The following is a 19,060-nucleotide window of genomic DNA, read 5'->3' on the forward strand; positions in this document are numbered from 1 at the left end:
TTGAACCGAAATAACAGTTGCATAAAGAGTGAGAAACAGTCAGCAATAAGGATAAACCAGCATTAAGGTTTTAAAACTATTTCTACATATTGAAGGGCAACAGAGATGTAGTTGCAATTCAGTCATGTCTATGTAAGCAGTAGGTATTGACCTAAATTAATGTGTCCACTAATCCATTCTGTTACCAAACATTATATTTATTTTTATTTTATTTATTTTATTTTATTTGCATTTATATCCCGCCCTTCTCCGAAGACTCAGGGCGGCTTACACTATGTCAGGCAATAGTCTTCATCCATTTGTATACTATATACAAAGTCAACTTATTGCCCCCCAACAATCTGGGTCCTCATTTTACCTACCTTATAAAGGATGGAAGGCTGAGTCAACCTTGGGCCTGGTGGGACTTGAACCTGCAATATTGCAGGCAGTTGCTGTTAATAATAGGCTGCATTAGCCTGTTGAGCCACCAGAGGCTCAATATATAAAATATATATATAAAATATATATTTTAAAAAGCAGAGAAGGGGAGTGATTTCTGTTGACTCATTCATCTTGTTTGTTTTTCTTAAGGTAGCATGCAAGTATTTTCAGAGATGAAACGTATGTTTTTAATAGATAGAGACCTGCCCTTTAGCATTTTTATAGACAAAGGTTATTTTGCAAGCAGTGCTTAGAAAGGGAAAGGTTTAGTATTTCTCCCTGGGTTAAATTAAAAAATGTCCACTCTAATTTGGCAGCAGCTTAGCTTCACAGATGCCCCAAAGCAGTATTAAGGCACAAGCTGATGTATGTACACTCCCTTTCCCTTATTCCATTCACTCTCTCTCTCTCTCCTCTGTGGGCAGCATCTGTTTCATGAGAAGCTTCTCTTGGAAAACTACAGAATAGGAACAATAAGCTTGGGTAAGGTTTTTCTACTGAGGTGATATATGCTTTAAATATCACCCTTTTCCTCATTTTCAGTGCTGCAAAGACTTTTGGAAAAGGACATGTGGAATTATCACAGGAGTGAAAATGACTAAATATTGTTACTTGAACATTATTTTTCTACTGTCAGGTATCCGTGGGTTGTACTGCTTTTCAGATCTTTGCAACATTAAAATCTTTGGAACATTTAAATATATTTGAATTTAAAAGACAAAATTGAATTGGCAGTGCATAATTCAGTATTTTTTGTTTTTGGATGAAAGTTCGTAGAATGATCTGCAAGATTCCTTCACTGGTATATGATTTTATGGTTGATTGTTAAATATGATGTGTTATTTTAGTTTGTTTTGGTTCTAAAATTGGCAGTGTTTAAAATTCTGGTAAGTAAATTATAAGGAGAACATTTATTTTCCACTTAAACCATAATTGCTTGATTACTATTTCTATCTGTGTTACTTTCCAGGGTCTAAAAATACTATGGGTTTTTTGAGACTTAATTTTAAGATTTTGATTCTAAATGACACCACAAAAATTATTAGAAGTAATGCTAAACCAAGATAGCAATATACTTTGAAGATATTTAGATACGATAGTGTGCGCTTACTAGTAGAATAATAATATGCACTGAAATTTAATTTGGCTATGGAAATGAGATACTTATTTCTGGAAAATTGGTATATTGTTACGAAACAATTGGTATGAAACCTGACTCATTTGGCATGTGAAATATTTTATACTACATATTTCCAACAGCTACTTGTGTTTTTCAGGGATTGATTTATTTTTTTAGTTTGTTCTTTCACCACAGTGATTTAAAATGGAAGATAGTGGAACTTAATCAACTTGATGTATCGTATTTGACAGAAAGAAGTCTATATTATAGCTTATTCTTGTGCGGACTTATATGAAAAACCCTGTTTTTTAGTAAGATAATTTGCAAATATTAAATAAATTTAGATATTTCTCATGTTTATCACTCTTATTGTTGATTACAGCACTTCTGAAATTGCTTAGAAAATTCTAATGGCAACCTGAGATTGGATCAACATACTGCTTTTTAAAAATACAATATTTATGCTTTTGTTAATTGCCTTACATTCATTTTTATAAAGAAATGTTGATTAAGAATACTAAAAACAAAACATTGAGGTAAAAATGTAATATAGGATATAAAATAAATAACTTGAAATGACAATAATACAATTATGTAAATGTATGGATATGTAAATGTATGGATCCTACTGGGTCTTGCTGATAGTCAGTTCCTGATGTTAAGCTACAGTTTAATGCTGGAGTCTACAGATACTTTTTTGCATTTAATAGATAGCAACATTACCGTGGGCATCTCTGGATGCAGTATCTTGTTTTACTGGCATCTTAAGAGACAATAAAAAGCCTGTAGTTTGGTTCATTTAGGTTCCTGTTGCCTTTGATGCAGCTTTAACTGAAATGGAAGAACTGCACAACCTTCGTCTATGAGCTCAAAAATAGAATTTGCATTAAATTACTCAGCTTTAGGTTTCATGCACATCTGTTGTACACATATTTTAATGTTCTAAACTTTGGGCATACTTGTGTAGAAAAGGCTTTAGATTCCTTAGCAAACTTTAACTGCCTATAGAACCTCATTTTGTGGGATATTGTACCTATAAGGAATAGGTGATTGTGTTCCCATCCTTATTTTCCTCAATTTCTTGCCATGAAACCTGCAAATTTGCATATAAGAATTGCAGTTAGGTCTGTTTTATCACCATGCCTCTTTACAGTCTTTTTTTTTTATTTTTGGACATTGAGAGAGGATTTTACAGTAAACGTACAGTAGTCTGTTGGGATCCCATCAACAAATGGAGTGCAGTCATTAGATTCTGATCTGTTGTTAGTTGCGAAGTCATGTACGACGCATTACGACTCCATGGACAATGTTCCTCCAGGCCTTCTTGCCATCTACCATCCTCTGGAGTCTATTTAAGCTCATGCCAACTACTTCAGTGACTCCATCTAGCCACCTTTGTTCTCTATCGTCCTCTTCTTCTTTTGCCTTCAATCTTTCCCAGCATTAGGCTCTTCTCCAGGTCCTTTCTTCTCATTAGGTGGCCAAAGTATTTGAGTATTTGAGATTCTAATTAAATGTATATAAATTGTCAAATACCAAATACATTATTGCAATTTTTTGCAATAAATCTCATAGAAATAAATGTCTATGTCTATATTTTTACTAGTATAGTAAAAAGCTATTTTCCCAAGAACTTGGCTTCTAAAATGTATAACAATTAAACGAATTACCTGTACTGTTCTCCTAGGGATATTGAATTGTGTTGTTTACAAAACATAAATAGTGGTACTGAAAAATTAACCTGTTTTTAAGCTTCTTTGTAGTGGTCCTCTATTTCAGTAGATATGTGGAATTTAAAAAATAGCTAGATTTACATACATTTACAAATTAAACATGTAACTCTACTTTATGAAACATTTGCACTTCTTCCGAAGGATGAATTTGATGTCCTGGCATATCTGATTCAGTAAAGGAGAGTGGTAGAATATCCCTTCCAGGAAAAGGTTTTATCCTGATGTATTATCCATATCCCTCCTGAGTTTTTTTCTGATCTCTTAAGTTTTCCTTAATAAAAGTAATATCTGATGGGAAAATCTAACCATGCCATGTCCTAAAGTAAAGAGAAATATGGGAACTTTTACCCACAAGGTGCTTTCACAATTATAAATGCTACTGCGCACTTCATTCGTTTTATATTTTTCTGTGCCGAAGCAAGGGTGGGGGGAGAGTAGAGGAAGCCAGCCCTAGAAACATGTAGAGCGCAGAGGAAAAGGAACCGTTCATGAGTGAATAATGTGTACTTTTCTCTATTAGGCCATTCAGCCCATATGACAACTTGATCACTGAAAAGGAATGATAGGGGATTTGCGAATAAATGCTTGCTGGATGGCTGCCGGCCAGTCCCAGTGCAACTGTCTGAATGTGCTACATTCTATTAGCACAGATGGATGGATGTGAAAAGTGGCCATCGGTGGAAGTTCTAAGAGCTTTCCCTGAATAATGGATGAATGTTTCTGTCCTAATGGCAAACAAGACTGCCTAGTTTGTGTATTTAGCTTATTTTTCTACATTGGCATAATAATTATTTAAGTTCTCTTAATTCAAATAAAGTAAATAAAACTTTTAAAAACTGTGATTAAGTTTTATAATAGGTTTCTAGAATTGAGAAAAAATAAACAGGAAACATTGTTACTTTTTTGTTTGATCATGAGGTTATCATTAATTTTGGAAGGTATTAGAACGTAGAGCTGGGCAAAGATGAATTTGTGGAGGATAAAATTTAAGCATGCACATAGTATATATTGGAAATAACTTGTACAAATTAAGATTTTTTTTCAGGATTGCATATGAACAGTGGAGGGCAGCACTGTAAGCTTAGGAAAAGATAAATTTGCTTTAAAGTCTACCACAGGATTTCTAACCAATCCAGCTCTTTTCCTGGCTCTTTGAAGCTGTGTGCTTCAAAAACCTGCTTTTGTCTTTTCAGCTAAAGCTTTTGAGCATTATTATTGCATTCCTCTAATCCTCTGTTAACCAATAAAACACTTCAAATGTGTTGATCGGTAAATAGAATTAAAACACGGTTGGATTTGAAAATCTGGTACTGACCCAAATAGAACAAATAAGTTATTCTTATGTTTAAATGCCATATCATGGAGTTTGCATAAATGCACTGCAACATAAAAAATTGTTCCAAAGTTTTATCACTTTCTCTATGAATATAAATTGCCTATTCAGTAGTAACATTACTGTTTTCTTCTAATTTGTTTATTAAAATTCAGAACTTGGTTGTAATATCAGTAAGTGCTACTGCATACAGTTAGTCTTCGCTTAACAACCATTTGACCAGTGATTATTCAGAGTTCTGATGGCGCTGAATGAATGATAGTTGTGGCCAGTGCTTAGAAGTGGTTGCAGTGCTCCTGTTGGTCACATGATAAAAAAAACAGCCCTCATTTACAAGTGCAGCACTTCAACTCTCCGCACCTGCTGTCTCCCCTTATCTCCACTCTATACTCTGCTACAGTCACCCACCCCTGCCATTCCTAGCTGACTGTTGCCATCTTCCTGCTGCTGGCCTGGGATCCAGGCGCTGTGCAAGGGTGGAGCTAGCAGAGGAGGCAGGGGCTTGCTGCTATCGTTTTCCAGGGAACCTCTGCCGTTGTGCTCCCTACCCACATCCATTGGCTGCAGCTTCGCCCAGTGCCTGGATCCTGGGCCAGCAGTGGGAGGAAGGAGACAATGAAGGTCAGAGGGTGGGGTGGGCAAAAGGGAAGAGATGAGGAGGGAAGATGGGAGCGGGGAAAGTTGAAGCAGAGGCAGCTGAGGCAAGGCTGCCAGGCCTCATTTGCACAAGGCTGGAGAAGCTTGAGATCTTCATCTAAATATGGTTCAGTCCTCACCAAATGACCAAAATCAGGACTTCTGGGACTGCCAAGCGAGTACTACCAGTATTTCAGATTCCTCTAGCTGTTAAATAATATATATTGCTTAAAAGTATATGTTCTGAACTCTGATGGTTTTGATGACTGCTATTTTCCCTCCACCCAGGGAACTGTTTTTAGTTTGGATTCTGAAGAGGAAGAGTTCCATGGAATCATTGCTGAAGACAGCAATGACATCTACATCCTAACTAGTGACAACTCAGGCCAGGTGAGCCCACCTGAGTCACCCACAGTAACAACATCTTGGCAGTCGGAGAGCTTACCTGTTTCCTTGTCAGCCAGCCAGAGCTGGCACACAGAGAGCTTGCCAGTTTCGTTGGGGCCCGAATCGTGGCAGCAAGTAGCTATGGATCCTGAAGAAGTGAAAAGCTTGGACAGCAATGGAGGTGGTGAAGAAAGGAGTGAAAACAACTCTTCAAATTCAGATATTGTACATGTTGAAAAGGAAGAGATACAAGAGAGTGTTGAGGAGGCAGCAGTGTCAGAAGTGGGCCTGCAAGCAAGTGCTAAAAAATTGAGCTTGCCGGAAGTTCCAGCTGCATTGCTGAAAACGGAGTCAGAGGCTGAAAGCTTGTTGATTAAAAGACTAAGCCCTTCTGCACCTTTGCCCACTGAGGGTCACAAAGAGGGGAGCGTAGTGGAATATCCTGATCCTGAACCTTTGATGTTGAGTAAAACTGCCAAACAACTAACTCCTTCAAGTGAAAAGGAATCCCCCAAGCCTGAGAAAATACAGCTACCAGAAGAAGAAGCAAAATTACCGAGAGAGAGCTATTCTGAAGAGAAGTCCCCTGATGGAGAGGAGAAACCCATTCTTTTGCCAGAAGGCAAATCACTTCTGCTCTACGGTGGGGCTGCTGCAGTAGCTATCCTGGCTGTTGCCGTAGGTGTAGTGCTGACGCTGAGGAAGAAGTAGTCAACTCTTCTATTCAGAGATACTGCCTGAATTAGTTGCATTGACTAAGGTTTGCTATGCCTCCTGTTAAATGAGAAATCCGTGTAACGTGACAGGAAGATGGGGCATGAGTTTACTGCTAATTCTAGGACAATCATGTTTTTTAGTGGCCTGGGACTGCATCTTCCTCTTTAATTATAGGGGTAATATTGGAACTCCCTTACACATTTAAGTATCTCAATATATCTGAAAAAAATGGGGTGTGGTGTGTGGGGGATGTTGCTTATACACTGGAAATTGGATCAGGAAATCCCAGGGCAATGGAAAAGTTAATGGTTAACCCTGGAAAATTCCTTTATGTAGCTGCTATTGCAGCTTCTTTGTTCGCCTCCACCTCTTGAATGAGAGGTTTTCTAATCATGTAGCATGAGGCTACTTCGTACCCCTTTGTCTCAGCTTCCTCAGGTACTACATTGCTCCCAAATTTTTTGATTAAACTGCTAAAGCTATGAAATGAAAGCCTTCTGTGTAAGGATGAAAGTATAATGCATTTTGGAGAAAGGTAATGGTTTTTTTCCCTCATTGTACATTAAGCATTTTGGTGATCTGCTGTTGTTATGTCTCTGTCCCTATCCCCTCATTCATCCAGCTTTATTGTGTCAGTTTAGTTATCAAAGATACACTCCTTTCATGTAAGTACCTATCACCATTTTGATGAATGCAAAAAAAAAAGAAAATATTTCCATGTAATAAGCAAAAAAGTACAAGGTCAAGAGTTGAATACTTTATAGCAGTGGTGGGGTGCTAGCGGTTCGGGCAAATTGGTAGCTGCAGTGGCAGGAGGCTCTGCCCACCCACCCGGACATCTGTGCACATGCGCATAAACCTCTGCACATGTGCAGAAGGGTCACACGCAAGCAAAACAGTAGTGGCCGAAATTGAAACCCACTACTGCTGTATAGGTAGTCCTTGACCTGACAACCATTTCTTTAGTGACTGTTCAAAGTTACAATATACTGGGAAAAGTTACTTATGACCATTTTTTCACAGTTCCGACCATTGCAGCATCCCCAGGGTCATATGATAAAAATTTGGGTGCTTGGCAGCTAGCATGTATTATGACGGTTGCAGTGTCCTAGGGTCATGTGATCACCTTTTGCGACCTTCTGACAAGCAAAGTCAATGGGGAAGCAAGATTCATTTAGCAACAATTTACTAACCTAAGAACTGCAGTGATTTATTTAACAACTGTGGCAAGAAAGGTCATAAAATGGGGCAAAACTCGTGTTTTGCTTAGCATCATAAATTTTGGGCTCAGTTACGGTCGTATGTTGAGTACTACTTCTACAGATTTAATTCAAAAATTGTTTTTCAAAATGCATGAAGTATAAATAGACTTGTCTGCAACTCTTTTAAAGCACTTGTGCTTTAAAGCAATATGGATGATTGCCCTCTATATTTGCTATTTCTCAGAAAAAGATAAGTTGCTTTAGAAAGTTGAAAACAGGTGCTGTGATGCACTTCTGCAAGTTCCAAAACCACTTTTTGCATCTAAACTTGAAGCACTATGGCCCTATGAAATTCCAGTATTTAATAGATTAAAATCTGATTACTTATAGATTAAATCTAATTTGTTAATTCAGTTGCAAGATTGGAACACTTAGTTTACTTTTTTCGTTATAATGAATTCAAAATCTTCAAGGAAATGACTCGGCAGTTAACTGAAATAGCATTTGTCTCAAAGATGCTTTTTTCAAAAAGCAACTGGACTTTGTTATTTTTTTCCTTGAAAATGTTTTGCTTCATCCAAACTTCTTCAGTTCTTGGATGAGAAGCAAAACATTTTCAAGGAAAAAAACCAAGGAAGTCCAGCTGCCTTTTGGAAATCACCTTTGGGGCAACCATGACCTGGATGATTGAGAATGTCCATAGACATGAAATAGCATTTGTTTCCAATTTCCAGTTTCCTGGCCACTGGAGGAAAAATTATTTGAAATCATGTCTTGTATAGCTCATGTAACTTTTCAGGTAACTTCTTTCTATGTGTAGACAATTCCTTTTTATTCCATCAGCTATAATTGGGCCCAGGAAAAAATAAAATTGATCATTTATGTCAAATTGTTATTTTGTGTGTGTTGGAAAGCTCTGATGGTGACATTGTCATCAGTAACATAAGTTTCACAGGTTTTTACTTGAACAATAACATGGCAGCAGCCGCTTTTTTACATATTTTGGAGATGAGCTACAATTTTCCCTTTCCCTGTCCATTAAACCTACTAGTAAAAAAATCAAATTTGATGATAGAGTTGGGAGTGTTTTAGTTACATCCCATCAATATGCATGTATGAGAGGCTACACCTAAACATTTGTGTTCACATGCTATAGGACACTTGGTGTAATATATAAGTATTTACAGGGAAGTCTTGTTTAAATATACTTGCACTTTTCCATAGTACTCTTTATTATGCATTTTTCAGAATGAAGTGCCTCAGTATGTTCCAATGGGGTTTAACTGCCCCCTTTGTTTTCTGCCCCAAAATAAAAAAAATCTGGCTGTAACCACAAGTTACTTTTTTTAATGGATTTGTGTGGGGGGAGAGGAAACTGATATTGGACATATTGAATAATTGTGTTCTGATACAAGCATTGTCGCTAAAAGATTGTTATAGATTTCAGCTGCAGCTTATCCTCTATCTTCATCCTCTGAAATAAACTTACACAGATTTCTACAGTAAATTACGGAGGAAATACAGGTAGTCCTCAACTTACAGTAGTTCATTTAGTGACTGTTTAGTGACAACAGCGCTGAAAAAAAGTGACGTATGACCATTTTTCACATTATGACTGTTGGAGCACCCCCGTGGTCACATGGTCAAAATCCAGACACTTGGAGACTGACTCATATTTATGACGGTTGCAGTACCCTGGGATCATGCAATGATGGACCTTTTGAGACCTGACAAAGCAAAGTCAATGCGGAAGTCAGATTCACTTAACAACCAGGTTACTTGACTGCAGTTGATTCACCTAAGAACTGTCGTAAAAAAGATCGTTAAATAGGGCAAAACTCACTTAACAAATGTCTCGGTAACAGAGATTTTGAACTCAATTGTGGTCGTAAGTTGAGCACTACTAATCAGTGTAAGGTTAAATATCAATCCATTTTGTCCAATTTCAGCCGTGTCTATTTGAACAGAAGGTGACAGAACATCTGAGATACCTTCTCTTTCATTTCCAGGATGATTACTTAAGAGTTATAGCTATGCTCATTCAAGTGATCCAATATCTCAACCAATAAACAGTGAGATGATATACTTAAAATGCTAGAGTGCTAATGATTAGAATTAGGGGGAATTATGAATTAACCCTTTCAAATACTGATATATTACAACTTGATCATAGATTACCTAATTTCTGAATTTAAGGGACAAATTCTCCAGTTTGACTATTGGTGCTTCATAATGGACTAGACCTTGGTTAAGATGGGAAAACTTGTATTTGGTTTTTTGGAACTGCAGTCATTAATTCTGTAGAACACATTACCATATCCTTCCCAGTGCTAATAAAATGAAGACAAAGTAAAGGTATACCAGTAGGATTTCAATTATATGCATTGTATAACTGTCACTTCAAAATAGTTTGTAGTTCTGCAATAGAAGTTCTACAATGTTGTTGGACTAAACGCTGCAAACTACACTTACTTTCTCCTTCCTGCTGTTTCCATTGGGGAAAAAGGCTTGAGATGCAGCAAAAGCAGAGTTTTGCTGCCTACTGAAATACTCGTTTCCTTCATGTGAATATACCTTTGGTTCCTGAACTACCTGCTGTGGGTGTCCTGCAAGAGTTTTTGAAAACAAAATAAGTGTCATGCTTGCTTAGTGTTTTGCACAATAAGCTGGAGCTGGGCAACTATTTTACCAAATAGATGCTTCAGAATCTGCTTGTGCATATCTGAAGCATTTCTACATTGTGACTTTTAATCTGGTTGGAAAGCTGCCTGTCTGACCTTGTTTGTACATTGACGCAGGAAAAGAGATTTGCCTGTATTTATGGCTTGAAAACCTTTCCAAGAATTCATAGAACCCTAAAATAACCCATGCTAGTTAAAAAAGTAAGCCATTTGACGATTTCTTCTTGAACTACAGTACTATTTTTACTTTGTGCTAACAGTTTCATCAGGATGCACAACTCTTCTTCTTAGCATTGGACGTGTTGAGGCAGAGTGTTATGTAAGCTGTATGACCATAATTATTTTCCTGGAGCTATTTTAAGAAACACGATGAGGAGGGCAGACATAATCACCATCTTACTGTTACAGGCTTCTACTATATGAACTGAAAAATGCTGCCTCCAGTGTTAAAAAAAGTGTTCCTACTGTTTATAAAAGATTATGTGTATTTTTGCTTGACCAATCTCAAGTAAGACTACGCCCTTATTTGTATTTTATTAAAGTTAAATTTTGAAGAAAAAGTGTGTGGGTTTTTATTAGCTGGAGCAAAATATACTATTTAAAAAATTTATTAGCTGTAAAAAAAGAACGGCTATATAACGTAGTAGCCTTCCACAAGTTGCGTTTTTCCTCAGATATAATCCATACTCGGATCAGAAAGCCTGCACAGCTGAAAAATCAAAGCACAAAAAAGACAGCCATATCTATTTAAATATTTAGAGTTATTTCATTCAAATGACCCAATATCTCAACCAATAAACAGTGAGATTCCATTGTTCTTGCCAGTATAAGCTAGAATTTTTCAGATTGCTTTTCAAACATCAGTCCAAATCACAGTGTCAAAAACAAGCATATAAACCTTTCAAGTCAGTTGATAAAATGTAATATTTTTATAAACAATTTGACTTCCAACTTCATACCTAACTTAAATACAGAGACCTTCATCAAATCTTTAAAAATTGTACAATGGCTATCACTTACTTTTTCCCCATTAAAATCTGTATTCCAGCAATGGCCCAAACCCAAAGCAGAAAGAATTACAAATATTATAATTGACCTTTACTGTATTGGTGTCGTTTCAAAATAGGCAATTTCCTTTCCTAAATGTCCACAAAACCCATGGTAAAGATAATCAGTCTCAGTTGAGAACACCAATTGTTCCTGGCTCATGCATTAATGCTGATTGTCTATTAAATATGAAAAACAATACACATTTTAATTTTTTAAGACTTTATATTATGGCAATTTTTAGATGGCAGATAAATGGAACAGAATAACATGCATTCTTTTTAAAAAAAATTCACAACTCTAACTATAAATCAAGCATATTCCATCAACAATTCACTTAAATAGCAAGTGGCAGAACAGACTAGTTTCTAGTCCTCTTTTCAAAGAGAGATGTCATAACACCACAATCCTGAGAATAATAAACCACTTTGCTTTTCTCCTACAAGGGACATAAAAAATGGCCTAAGATTTCAAGTAGAAAAGGAGAGTTGCCAATTCATATTTCAGTCAACTATGTAGAATAATGAAGTAAATTACTGTTGATAAAAAAGTTCAAAAATTTGAAAAGTTCAAAAATTCCAAAATGACACAATTTTTCTTAATCTTTAAAAACTTTTTTAAAAAAATTAGTTCATGCATGCAGATGTGCATCCCTTTTGTTCAGTTCTAGAAAAGGGAGAGAGAGAGAGAGATAATTAGGTGTATCCACTACAATTGTTACGTTAAGAAAATAGTTCTTCAGATATTTTCTAAACTAGCTAACCAAGAATATATCAAGACAAGCTGAAAATCGGCACAAGATTGCACATTCTGTCCCCCTGTAAGATCCAATATATTGTATTGTGCTTAGATATCACACAATAGACATAGACAACTGCATTATAGCCTAGGACAGTGTCAGCGAACCTGTGGCATGTGAAACCATCCTGCGAAGAATGTGCGGCCTTGCCGGCTCCTCTTCCGTGTTCCTGTGATCAAACGTGTCGGTCAGTTGGCTGTTGCGCGCATGGGAACAGTGGAACCCAGAAGAGCGGCGTTCCGGCACACATGCACAGGTCGGCACCTGACCTTCCAGGTTGATGTGTGCATGCGCAATGGCCAGCTGTTCGTCGGGTGCACTTCCATGCCGGTATCTGGGTATTTGGGTGCCGGCTTGCGCATGCGAGATGGACTGCCGCTCTTCCGGGTATCGCCACTCCCGCACGGCCGTGCATACCTCGCGGGATGGTTTCACGTGCACACAGGCCGGCACGCGGGAATGCCAAAGGTTCGCCATCATGAGCCTAGGACATAGTACAAGCCTAGTTCACATAGTTGGTGTATAATTCATTGAGTTGAATTAACTGAATAAACCATGTTTAATCTGTGACCTTTGTCCATCACTCCCTGATCTAATTAAGAATGTATTGAAGAGGTTTTGCATAAAATGTTAATTCTCAACGAATTCAGGACATGTTTTAGGTCATGTAAGGATACCACTTACAGCTACAGAATTAGCCTTTTAAAAATACAATACAGTATTGGATCTGCTTTTAACAGGGATTGGAACCACTTCTTGGCCTCAAAGAGTTCTCATGGAGTCATATACAGGTAGTCCTTGATTTACATTTGTTTAGTGATCATTGAAAGTTACAACAGCACTGAAAAAAGTGACTTATGGCCATTGCAACATCCCCATGGTCACATGATCAAAATGGCAAGTGGCATATATTTATGATGGTTGCAATGTCCTGGGGTCATTTGATCACTTTTTGTGACCTTTTGACAAGCAAAGTCATTGAGGAAGCCAGGTTCACTTAACTGTGTTATTAATTTAACTGTAGTGATTCACTTAACAATTATGCAGAGGTCACAAAATTCACTTAATCTCCTCTGATTTGGAGATAAATATAACTAGAATGCAATGCTGTGATTTGATCTATAATCACCTCAGGTCCCAAATTGTTCACATAATCGTGGAGGTTCTCGTTGATATAATTCACTGTTGTGTTGAACACCTGCTGCAACAACATAGGGACTACGTTGGCTACTTTCTTGGCCAAAATCATTGTGGCCATTAACATGGCTTTTTCCTGTCCCATTTCCGGAGGCATCCTTGCCATGGCATTCCTCACGGTGTCAGACAGATGCTGGGTGATAAAATAGAATAGAATAGATTTCTTTATCGGCCAAGTATCATTGGACACACAAGGAATTTGTCTTGGTGCATATGCTTTCAGTGTACACAAAAAGAAAAGATACATTCGTCAAGAATGACAAGGTACAACACTTAACGATAGTCATAGGAAACAAATAATCAAATCATATTAGGAAACAGTCAATATAAATTTTAAGGATACCACCAACAAGGTTACAGTCATACAGTCGTAAGTGGGAAGAGATGGGTGATAGGAACGATGGAAGATTAATAGTAATGCAGACTTAAAAACTAGTTTGACAGTGTTGAGGGAATTATTTGTTTAGCAGAATGATGGCATTCGGGGGAAAATTGTTCTTGTGTCTAGTTGTGATCACCTGCATAAGCAGAAGAACTTCTCTCTAAAATGCTGCTCTTCCAGCCCCTTGAACTCTAATCCAGTCAGATGCTAGATTTTTCTCCTGGCTGTGATAAAGACTACAACTAAAAAACATTACAAATAAAATGTAAATTAATGGTCACTTAACTATGAGAGAAGCCTTATTAACTATGAGAGAAGCCTTAATTATGTACGAAGTGTAACAATTAAGAGTTAATTGTACCATTCCAGCTTGTATGAATTGAGGGATGTATCCTTATGCCTTCACTGGACTTTTGTGTCTTCTATCCTTTTTTTATCAGATAAGGAGAGACTTCAAAGATCATCCAAATTCAACTTTTATTTTTAGCTGTATTCAGCAACACAACTGCCCTCCAAATCCATTCTTCAATTAAGTTGCAGAACACTGAGCTAGTTCCAATCACCTAATGCCATTTACTAGGTACACATGTGGTAATTGGAAAAAGAAGTCATGACTGACAAAAAGAAAACAACCTCAAAAAAACCACACAAATACAGGTTTTCTCATTAAAGTCCTCCAGTGTTATCTTATTAACCCCTAAGTTTCTTCTCTTTCTCACCTGACTGGACACATTTCCCATTATGAATTGTTGTGCCAGATTGTTCACCAATGAGTCGTCAATCTCATTAGCCAGTTTATCACCGATTGCAGCCAACTGCGCTCCTATTTTCCGGAAAGTTTCCTCATTGGCCACTGAATTTAAATCCATGAATGAAAAAGACACAGAACAAATTGGCTTTCAAGCATGCAAGAACATTGTGCAACCTATAGATCATAGCTAATGTTAGAACGTTGGATTTAGGACAAGATTGGACACTGCATATGATTTCTACGTCAGAATACACGGAGATGTTTTAAAGCCCATCCCAGCTTTAAACCAGGCGTTCGGCTGGAAGTGCACTGATGCTTTGCATTAGCTAAAGACCCTCCAACATTAGCAAATGAATTAAATTGCAGTGATGGACAACCTAATGAGAATGCTTAGATTAATTAGATAGCTTTTAAATTAATTTCATTTTGGAAGGAGACAAAGGAATTATAATGCCATCCCTTGCAAAAAATAATAATAATAGTGTCCTCTAGTTGTGATGGACTCTTAATTCCCACCCACAAGACGGAAAGAAGCATTTAGTTCATCACATTTGGAAGTCACATATTTTGTAAGGAACACATTAGTTGGGAATTCAAGACATCTGCAGAAATATACAGGTAGTCCTCGACTTACAACCACAATTGGGGACCAGAATTTCTCTTGGTTATTGAGTTGTGCCTGATTTTATGACCATTTCTGGCACAATTGTTACATGAATCGCTACAGTTGTTTTAAGTAAATCATGTGGTCATTCAGTGAATCAGGCTTCTCAGAAGCCAGCTGGGAAGGTCCCAGATAGTGATCGCCTGACCCTTGGATGTTGCAACCATTGTAAATACATGCTGGTTGCCAAGGACTTGAGTTTTTAACCACATAACTGTGGAGATGCTGCAATGTTTGTAAGTATGAGGACTGATTGTAAATTACTTTTTTCTGTGCACTTCAAACGGTCACTAAACGAATGGTTGCATGCTAAGGACTACCTGTATGTTGTGACCCAGGCCGAAATAGGTAGTAGGAAACTTAGTCCATGGAAAAAAAAAACTTTATTCGGGAATTATTTCATTCCCAGCGTCGTTCAACTCAAATTAAAACAAATTTCTCCCAACACAAATTCCTCAGTCCTATCGCAAACCTTGGTCCAATTAGGCAAATTGCCTAAGGTCTTTCTTGGCATACAAGAATGCAGCGATTAGAATGAGGCCAGCCGAGTTGAGAGCCTCGGGACGTGCGGTAGGCTCGGCGTTTCTCTCGGTGTTTCCCTCGGCCTGCTGCTTCCGGGTCCTGGCAGTGGCGCCGGCGGAGGCCTCCCCCAGGGGCTGAGGGCTTTTCCATCGACGTCGGAGAAGGAATGGCTGGATGTTTTCCCTCGGCGCTCGGCGCTTCCTTCGGCGTTTCCTTTGGCCTTCTGTTGGGCCTTTGGTTGGGGCGATGGCCGCGGTGGTCGCGGCTTGGCTTCTGGGTTCCGCGCAGCGGCCCCCATTCCTAGGGGCTGAGGTGCTAAATTCCGGAGCCTTTTAAATGTTGATTAGATTTCAGTTGTTCTATTGCCTTTAAGGAAACACTTTATTTTATGAGTGGAGGTGGGCTTCTCTGACTCCAAATCAGAAGGCAGTTAAAAGGAGTTGGGCAGAATAAAGTCTTTTTAATGTCTATCAATATAATGTAAAGATTGTTTCCTTCCTCCTCCTCCTCCCAATTCACTTTTCACTGTGTGTCCCCTAAAAGCAGTACTGATCAAACACTTTCACTAAAGAGGGCCACATTAAAAAAAATTCTTTAAAACAACAAATATAAGCATTTCCCCAGTAACAAAACCCCGCATGCGCACCGAGCGGCTGCTCTTCCAGCCCCTTGAACTCTAATCCAGTCAGATGCTAGATTTTTCTCCTGGCTGTGATAAAGACTACAACTAAAAAACATTACAAATAAAATGTAAATTAATGGTCACTTAACTATGAGAGAAGCCTTATTAACTATGAGAGAAGCCTTAATTATGTACGAAGTGTAACAATTAAGAGTTAATTGTACCATTCCAGCTTGTATGAATTGAGGGATGTATCCTCATGCCTTCACTGAACTTTTGTGTCTTCTATCCTTTTTTTATCAGATAAGGAGAGACTTCAAAGATCATCCAAATTCAACTTTTATTTTTAGCTGTATTCAGCAACACAACTGCCCTCCAAATCCATTCTTCAATTAAGTTGCAGAACACTGAGCTAGTTCCAATCACCTAATGCCATTTACTAGGTACACATGTGGTAATTGGAAAAAGAAGTCATGACTGACAAAAAGAAAACAACCTCAAAAAAAACCACACAAATACTGGTTTTCTCATTAAAGTCCTCCAGTGTTATCTTATTAACCCCTAAGTTTCTTCTCTTTCTCACCTGACTGGACACATTTCCCATTATGAATTGTTGTGCCAGATTGTTCACCAATGAGTCGTCAATCTCATTAGCCAGTTTATCACCGATTGCAGCCAACTGCGCTCCTATTTTCCGGAAAGTTTCCTCATTGGCCACTGAATTTAAATCCATGAATGAAAAAGACACAGAACAAATTGGCTTTCAAGCATGCAAGAACATTGTGCAACCTATAGATCATAGCTAATGTTAGAACGCTGGATTTAGGACAAGATTGGACACTGCATATGATTTCTACGTCAGAATACACGGAGATGTTTTAAAGCCCATCCCAGCTTTAAACCAGGCGTTCGGCTGGAAGTGCACTGATGCTTTGCATTAGCTAAAGACCCTCCAACATTAGCAAATGAATTAAATTGCAGTGATGGACAACCTAATGAGAATGCTTAGATTAATTAGATAGCTTTTAAATTAATTTCATTTTGGAAGGAGACAAAGGAATTATAATGCCATCCCTTGCAAAAAATAATAATAATAGTGTCCTCTAGTTGTGATGGACTCTTAATTCCCACCCACAAGACGGAAAGAAGCATTTAGTTCATCACATTTGGAAGTCACATATTTTGGAAGGAACACATTAGTTGGGAATTCAAGACATCTGCAGAAATATACAGGTAGTCCTCGACTTACAACCACAATTGGGGACCAGAATTTCTATTGGTTATTGAGTTGTGCCTGATTTTATGACCATTTCTGGCACAATTGTTACATGAATCGCTACAGTTGTTTTAAGTAAATCATGTGGTCACATTCGGTGAATCAGGCTTCTCAAAAGCCAGCTGGGAAGGTCCCAGATAGTGATCGCCTGACCCTTGGATGTTGCAACCATTGTAAATACATGCTGGTTGCCAAGGACTTGAGTTTTTAACCACATAACTGTGGAGATGCTGCAATGTTTGTAAGTATGAGGACTGATTGTAAATTACTTTTTTCTGTGCCATTGTAACTTCAAACGGTCACTAAACAAATGGTTGCATGCTAAGGACTACCTGTATGTTGTGACCCAGGCCGAAATAGGTAGTAGGAAACTCAGTCCATGGAAAAAAAAAACTTTATTCGGGAATTATTTCATTCCCAGCGTCGTTCAACTCAAATTAAAACAAATTCCTCCCAACACAAATTCCTCAGTCCTATTGCAAACCTTGATCCAATTAGGCAAACTGCCAAAGGTCTTTCTTGGCATACAAGAATGCAGCGATTAGAATGAGGCCAGCCGAGTTGAGAGCCTCGGGACGTGCGGTAGGCTCGGCGTTTCTCTCGGTGTTTCCCTCGGCCTGCTGCTTCCGGGTCCTGGCAGTGGCGCCGGCGGAGGCCTCCCCCAGGGGCTGAGGGCTTTTCCATCGACGTCGGAGAAGGAATGGCTGGATGTTTTCCCTCGGCGCTCGGCGCTTCCTTCGGCGTTTCCTTTGGCCTTCTGTTGGGCCTTTGGTTGGGGCGATGGCCGCGGTGGTCGCGGCTTGGCTTCTGGGTTCCGCCGGCAGCGGCGCCCCCCCCATTCCTAGGGGCTGAGGGCTTTTCTATCAACGCCTGAGGGTTGTTGTTTTTTTCCATCAATGCCAGAGAGGAGAGGAGAGAGGAGAATATCGGTCGTTGAGTGGCAGAGGCAGAGGGTCGGACGAGTCATCTGGAGGGTCCGGCCCGTCGAGGAAGGAGTTGGAGACGAGGCTGGCCCTCTTTCAGACCCTCTGCAGTTCGGCCCAGGATTGCCCAAGATGGCGGCGGTGGCGGCTTGGAGTCCCGGCCATTGGCGGCGCGACGGCCTTTTCACCTGTTGGGTTTATTCTGGAGGGTCGAGGCCCTCACGAAGGTTAGGCCTGAAGAGCCGGAGTTGCCGGGTATGGAGTCCCTGACCTATATCAACTTTTTACATCAAGGTCCATATCGACTTTTAACATCAAGGCCGAATGGACTGGCTTGGAGGAGAATGGCTGGTTTCATCTGGACCTGGGGCAAGTGGTGGCCGTTTGTAGAGTAACGGCCCCACGGAGTCCTGGAAGTCCACGGTCTATCTCGCAGCCAGGGAGCCTAGTCCTGCTGTAGTGACATCTTGACCGGCTTGGATGGACTGCTAACCGTACTGTACTTTTTGTTTATGCGAAGATTTTCAACTGCGGACCTTCTTGCCCTACGAGATTCCCCTCTCTTGCAGGTCTGGCCCTCCACACTATCGAGGGCACATCTTGAGGACGGGTTTTGGAACCCCGAGAGTTGGCATGCTAAATCTA

At 39.0% G+C, this 19,060-nt stretch overlaps 2 protein-coding genes across 6 annotated transcripts in view; one reads left to right on the plus strand and one right to left on the minus strand.

Moving 5' to 3' along the window:
• Positions 1-10,792, plus strand: part of BCL2L13 (BCL2 like 13) — a 28,356-nt gene extending 17,564 nt beyond the window's left edge. For 4 of the 5 annotated variants that reach the window (XM_058190523.1, XM_058190525.1, XM_058190526.1 and 1 more), the window contains exon 7: positions 5,534-10,792. In XM_058190523.1, coding sequence (XP_058046506.1) covers positions 5,534-6,343 — 810 coding nt within the window. In that variant the 3' untranslated portion in view covers positions 6,344-10,792. Of the gene's footprint in view, positions 1-848; positions 907-5,533 lie in introns of all 5 variants that reach the window. The other variant, XM_058190527.1, reaches the window with a different exon arrangement.
• Positions 10,793-11,138: 346 nt separating this feature from the next.
• Positions 11,139-14,541, minus strand: BID (BH3 interacting domain death agonist). The gene is made up of 3 exons (XM_058190528.1): positions 14,377-14,541; positions 13,208-13,408; positions 11,139-11,945 (listed from the first exon to the last, which is right to left on the minus strand). Exons 1-3 carry the CDS (start codon positions 14,524-14,526, stop codon positions 11,940-11,942), a joined length of 357 nt encoding a protein of 118 aa, XP_058046511.1. The 5' UTR covers positions 14,527-14,541; the 3' UTR covers positions 11,139-11,939.
• Between the last annotated feature and the right edge of the window lie 4,519 nt (positions 14,542-19,060).

This window comes from Ahaetulla prasina, chromosome 7 (assembly GCF_028640845.1).
Source record: "Ahaetulla prasina isolate Xishuangbanna chromosome 7, ASM2864084v1, whole genome shotgun sequence".
NCBI classification, from domain to species: Eukaryota; Metazoa; Chordata; class Lepidosauria; order Squamata; family Colubridae; genus Ahaetulla; species Ahaetulla prasina.